Consider the following 6,245-nt stretch of genomic DNA (forward strand, 5'->3'; position numbering starts at 1 on the left):
TCAAAGACTAAAATCCTGCTGGAACTATGTCAACGGCTCAATTAGGCATTTCATGGCCAGGCATGTTTCATTCACCCACCTGGAGAACACGCACCCAAATTCATCAGCCAGCCACAAGGTCCACCTTGGATTCCCGGTGCTGAACAGTCCAATACCCATGCTGCACTCCACCTCATTTATAAAATACCCTAATTGCCCATCAGGACCATGCATGACACCCAAATCCAGTCGGACAATCAACCTCAAGGAGCTGGGTGCACCCAGCGACTCTTCCTCAAGGCTTATGAGTTTGATTCAATGTGGTTGTGGCAAAGGACTCCAGCTCTTGATCAGCTTGGCGTTGTTCAGAGAGTGTGCCCCCTATGGGGTCCATGATATCGTCAAAGACATAAGGTTTCCTCAGGTGCAGGCTGGGCCAATCCCCTGGTTCAAGTGTACAGCTGATTCCGAAACTATGCGGAATCGCAAAATCAAAACTTGAGCATCAGAAATGGCCGAACAAGGACCCTATAAGCACATGACTGCGAGATTTGTAGTAGCGCTAGTGTAGTATATGCAATTCACTGAAAGACAATGTCGTTGCCATCAGATTCCTCCCCAGAGACACCTGGATTCATGGCAACATCATTATTTACCTTGATACATACACCAAGACTACTACTGAAAATAATGGCAAAGCAAAACCAAGGAAGTGAAATCTACGAAGTCAAGGAACTTGTCTTTCAAGTCTCTGAGTCCAACTACATTGAATTTCTGACAACAATTCTCATGAAGCATGACAAATCACACTATAGGATCACTGAGAGGAAGAAATACACTTTCAAGTACCTCCTTGGCAATTCTCATGGGCGAGTGATCTTTGTATTATTCATAGAAATTAAAACTTATCTCACAGTGGTTGTTTATAGACGTGCCGAAGCAATGGATGTCGACAACCAAGCTGATTATGCGGAAATGGCAAAGAAACTCATCTCCAAAGAGCCTCGAAAGGTGAAAATATTTGTTGACATCAGTTCACTCACGTCTATGCTCTTGTTACGAACTGTGCAAGATCTCACACGCAAGGCTACCCCTTTGACACCAGTTCCTGTTCGAACTGTGACATCACTCCCTGTCACGTCACCTGTTGCTCCAACACCCTCAACACTCACTCATTTTTTGAAGTATGCCAAAGACCACCTCGGTGTTGCATTTGCCTCAACATATGAAGCCTCTCTGCGTGGCATTGGTGCAGGTCCAGATATACTTGTGGACATGGCTGACCAAGATCTTGCTCGAGTTGGTCTTAGTGCAGGTGACATTATTCGGCTGAAGAAAGGCAGTGTTACATGGTGGAATGGGCCTCTCGCAAAGAGTAGTGCAAAGTGTCAACGGAGTGATACAACTGAGTCGGACATTCCCGAGTACAAGAAATTCCAGTATGAGAAGAGATACCATGATGGGGGACGAGCTCGCATCAGTGGAAGTTGTATGAAGCCTGATGAGCGTCCACCAGGTGCGTGGCTATATCCCGATCATTGTGTATGCTGACAAGTCATTAGCGGAGCGAACAATTTTGGACTATGACCTTTACTACTTCTGTGAAAACAGGAAAAGTTGGGTTATCTTTCCTCCTGGGTTCACCTTCGAGTCAGAGGGTGATCATGCAAATGCAGAAGATCCTTTTATTTAGAAGTAGCACTATGAATCAGTAGAATAGCTAGGAAATATACCCCAAAGCTTGAAAATAACCTTCTGCCTTATCAGGTGTGATGGCTTGATATGCTCGTACCATGCTCGTTAAACCCTTGTCATCAAAATGACGTTGTAAATATGCTTTGATAGCAGAAAAGGCTTGCTCAATAGAATTGTAGTCAGGTGAATATGGAGGCAGAAATACGAGCCTGCATAGAGCTTCTTCCTCAATGAGACAACGGACCTTGTTGCTATGGTGAATGCGGCAATTGTCTAAAACCAAGACACTACATGGCCCTGGATATGGGTTGGTTAAAGGCAGCTGCAAACGACGAGTCAAATTCTGATCCAAGTCATATAAATGAAACCATACCACATGCTCGTGCAAGAATTGTATAAATCGCTCACTCGTCACTGTTCCCTCAATGATATCATAAGTAATGATTCCATCGAGAGTCAGTATTGGCAAGATCGAGTAGTGTTTGCCTTGTACGAAACACTTCCTTTGGATGCATCTGATTTAGACTGGTCATTGCATGTCAATCACAATAAAATTTGACATACTTCATTCCAATCCTCGATCTGCCATAGCGTTGAATGAGGGTTCTCTCATCTTTCGCAGCCTCATCACCAAACATCAACATTTCAGGGTCAGGTGCAATGTTAGCAATACTATTCATAAAATAGCACATTTTTCTTAGTTCTGTTCGAGAGCATAAGCGGAAATGTGTTTGTGCTTGAAATGTAACTGTGAAAATGTGCGAAGAAGTGTTTGCAGAGACACAAGCACACCACGGCGAGAGTGCAATTCATGCTGTAGCTCATCGAGATAAATAGTAGGGTGGTGACGAAGAATGGCAGTGATGAAGGCAATGTCATCAATGGTGAGGGTGCGACGCCAGCCTGTATGCTTGCTGTGGATATGAGAGTGCTGTAAACTCCAAGTCAAGGGACAGAGCTGTAAGGCCTTGTACACAAGAGTGCTTTTTACTCCAAGTAGATGGCAGATATGTTTAATGGAGTGCCCACGCCGATGGAGAACAGGGATTTGAGCCTTTAGATCATTTGAAACAGTGCATGGCTGCATTTAACGACACAGACGCTGCACAGCGCAAATCTCGCAGTCATATGCTTATGGGGTCCTTGTTCAGCCGTTTCCAATGCTCAAGGTTTGATTTTGTGATTCCGCATAGTTTCCAAATCAGCTGTAACAATACCAATCAGATCGTGACGGCTGGTCAATTGAAGAACCCACCTCATTTCTGCCAGTGATGGACCAGCATCCTGATGCAAGAAGACCCACTCCCCTTCCCCATTTCCTGGAGCCATGTGCACCACCCACAATGGCTGACAATCCACCAAGATAATCCACCACTCTCCTAGCTTCTGAAGGGTTGGTACATACGATTGCTTTAGCCACCTGAAGTGACCACGATCCGGTGGCAGATTCAACGGATCCACTTTGCCAGGTAATAAAACATGCCAGTTGCAATCGCTGCCTTCACGTTTGAGAATACAGCCTTCAAAGGATTGTGAGACATCATTGTGAGAAAGGAGTGTGGTCAGGGGTCTTGGGGAATTGACCGTCCTGGATGCAATTTGGTCGACATTGATAATTACATTGAATTTCAGGGAAGCATGCAGCATCTCTTTGGACAGGGGCCATACCGGAACAATAGACTCCAGCATTTGCAGGCCAGATAGGTATTGCTGCAGCAGGGCCAGGCTGTCCCAACCGTCAGCCTGCTCACTTGTCCTGATTTTCAACGATTTGAATTTGGTAACTAGACATTGACTACTTGCCTTGGATCTACCATAAGGTCTATACCACCCCAGATGGAGTGATATTGTTCAAATGTCTGCCGGAGGTTGGGGTTTGGCAAGATCAATATATCCCGAAATTGTTCAAACTTCATGAACTCCATGACTGTTCCTCTGTGTCGGATTCTAAGCCAAAATAACAACTTATTGATTGCCAGGATCAGTCCAGAAAACGCCCCCAGTTTTCAACATCCAAACCTTTTTGTGAAGCCTCACTGGAACAAAGCCTGTTCCCTTCATAACTAGATGACCAGATTTTCCTTGAAAGACAAAGCCGTGAAGGGTTGGACTGTCCAAGAGATCAGCAGCCAGGTGGGCGGGATAGTTGTAGGTCACCCAGTCGACACATCTGTAAGAATCCCGCACCAAAGAACGGGAGAATTGAGGATCCAACACCACTAACACCCGGTAAGGCCTTACCAGAGCCAAAGACCAGGTTGTGTCTGACAGATGTGATATTTCATGGTATTGATCTGGGTTTATAGCACCAGGCCGGTCGTGGCGTCGCCAACACGGTCATTTAAATGCTATGTTAATGTAATGTAATCGTGTTAAGACTGTACTCAAGTAGTATCGGATCCGAAGGGCTTCGGCCTCAGCTCGTACACTGTGCCCCTTTCCCGAGTCTTGCCCCTTATTTCAGAGTGCTAGAGTATCGCGTCTAGTGAGACAGATAAGTATCATAACAGATCCGTTAAGGCTTCCGGATATCGAACGTATAGAGTAACGGCTAATCCGGATTGGATCCGAACTAGAAACTAACGGGTGAAGACTGTCCGAAGACAGAGACGGATATATAGACTATAGGAATCAATCCTAAGTCTCGGAGTAGACAAGAGTATCGTACTCAAGTCCGGATGGATAACGGAGGGACTTAGAGTCCAGGACAGAATGAGTGCAATCTAAGATGATATTCGAACTGATCTACTACAGCGCATGTACAAGGGTTTATATACTACGGATAACTAACGGAATGATCAATAAGCAAGGACGCTGAGGCTATGTACGAAGTATAAGCAAAGTATGTGTACAGCATATCGGTAAGTTGGATGGGTAACGAATCATAACTGGGAATGAAGTATAAGCTAAAGCGGATCAGTAAGCATAATGGAAGTAAAGGGTAACCGGTATACTGGTGTACAGGAATGCCGAAAGGAGATGAACAATAGTTAGAGTTATATGAACAGGACATGAAATAAGGATTAGATTGGATCTGTGGGCCGGACGACGGATATGTCCATTGATCTGGATCAGGATCTGAGATCCGGATCTTTGGATCTGTACCCGGGAATATGGTATATGACAAATCGTCCATCGCATCTAACGATAAATGCTTGGAGAAATTGCTCAGTCACATTTACCTATTCTACAACTTGAACTGTGCTGGCAGGCAAGCAGTGTTGAGTATCCTGTTCAGAAGCTCAGAAGCTATTTGGTGGATCGCAAAGCTCTAAGGAACCACAGGTAAGTGTGTGGTCAGTGGGGTATGTCAGGTGCCTCCGGCGAAATACATCACAACTACTGAACTTTTGAGCTTGCTCTTACAGCTCTTGTATCTTGCTAACCGAAACATAGACTAGACAGATCATCATGTATACATGACGGTCCTTCGTGAAGTCCAGTATTCTGCAAAATCACCTGTCAGCTGTCATAGAGCGGAGAGATACCAGAAGGCGTTAGAAGTGGCCAGAGAATGACAAAGAGATCTTGGGACAGATTGAAGGAAAACACATTGTCGTCCATGCATCCTTCTTACCACAGTTTATAGGTGTGCCTCCAGGAGTCTGACGGGAAGTGAGAAATTGACAACAACTGTCCTAAATCTGTTTCTGCATAAATTCCTTGTCGCCAAAGAAGACATATTAATTCCTGCACTCTGCATAGCCCAATTTCACAAACTTGCGTCTGGTGGTTAAGGTAATGGACTTGAACGATGAAAGAACACATGCGTGCACATGTCATTGTGCCAAATATGATCAGAATGACCAATGCATATGGTAGACCCGATGAGACTGACGACAAGGGCATCAATCCACAAGCAACAGAAAGACGGCGAAAGCCTGAGAAGGTCAAGATGGCATGTACTCGATCAGTCGTGTGCTTTGGAAGTAGTTCGGCAGATATATTGGCATGGTGTGAGCCCTTCATCAATGTTATTGTCCTCTATTAAGATGGACTTCATAATTCTGTGATGTGTCCCAGGGTTATATAATTGCAAACTGAATGGAAATCTGTGTTGGTCTCAGTGACATAGTCATCCCAGGGGCAGCCATTGCAGTTGGGCACCACCAATCTTGAGCATGGAGGTGAGGCATAGGAGAATACCGGACAAGACAAATTTGGGAGAGGAACAAGAAGCGAAGTCTTTTGGTGCCCTCTACATACAAGTTCGTATAGAATAGTTGACATGATCATGGGTAATACAACACTGTACCCTGGCATAAGTGGACTTAGGCAAACCAAAAAGTCTAAGTCTCTCTTCGCTGACACCACGTAAGTTCCTGTGCAACACCATAGACTTAAAGTTCAAAAGGCTTGAAGGCAGTATGAGTAAGTGTGTACTCATCAAATTAAGAACTTGAAGTTTGCTCAAGTATTAATGTCGGTCTTAGGTCAGTCTAAAGTTCACCTGAGCAAGTCAGTCCAAAGGTAAGCTGAAGTTCACACAAGTCAGTCCAAAGGTCAGTCTAAAGTTCACACAAGTCAGTCCAAAGGTCAGTCTGAAGTTCACACAAGTCCCTTGACTATGC

General features: G+C 44.8%; 4 protein-coding genes across 4 annotated transcripts; 1 reads left to right on the forward strand and 3 right to left on the reverse strand.

Annotated features, from left to right (window-relative positions):
* Positions 1–669: 669 nt before the first annotated feature.
* DFJ58DRAFT_733174 (uncharacterized protein) lies at positions 670–1,672 on the forward strand (the record flags this gene model as incomplete). The annotated part of the gene is made up of 2 exons (XM_041386263.1): positions 670–1,495; positions 1,542–1,672. The coding sequence occupies 2 exons, from the start codon at positions 670–672 to the stop codon at positions 1,670–1,672; spliced, it is 957 nt and encodes a 318-aa protein (XP_041238735.1).
* Positions 1,673–1,966: 294 nt separating this feature from the next.
* DFJ58DRAFT_613625 (uncharacterized protein) lies at positions 1,967–2,357 on the reverse strand (the record flags this gene model as incomplete). The annotated part of the gene is made up of 3 exons (XM_041380924.1): positions 1,967–1,996; positions 2,048–2,189; positions 2,239–2,357. Coding segments are annotated over 3 exons (291 nt in total), but the record flags the coding sequence as incomplete, so codon positions are not given.
* Positions 2,358–2,371: 14 nt separating this feature from the next.
* Positions 2,372–2,761, reverse strand: DFJ58DRAFT_667527 (uncharacterized protein; the record flags this gene model as incomplete). Its single annotated transcript, XM_041382629.1, has 1 exon — positions 2,372–2,761. The coding sequence occupies one exon, from the start codon at positions 2,759–2,761 to the stop codon at positions 2,372–2,374; it is 390 nt and encodes a 129-aa protein (XP_041238737.1).
* Positions 2,762–2,838: 77 nt separating this feature from the next.
* Positions 2,839–3,599, reverse strand: DFJ58DRAFT_845586 (uncharacterized protein; the record flags this gene model as incomplete). Its single annotated transcript, XM_041393171.1, has 2 exons — positions 2,839–3,417; positions 3,474–3,599. 2 exons carry the CDS (start codon positions 3,597–3,599, stop codon positions 2,839–2,841), a joined length of 705 nt encoding a protein of 234 aa, XP_041238738.1.
* Between the last annotated feature and the right edge of the window lie 2,646 nt (positions 3,600–6,245).

This window comes from Suillus subalutaceus (genome assembly GCF_016647625.1).
Source record: "Suillus subalutaceus strain FC151 chromosome Unknown DFJ58scaffold_142, whole genome shotgun sequence".
Classification (NCBI taxonomy): Eukaryota; Fungi; Basidiomycota; class Agaricomycetes; order Boletales; family Suillaceae; genus Suillus; species Suillus subalutaceus.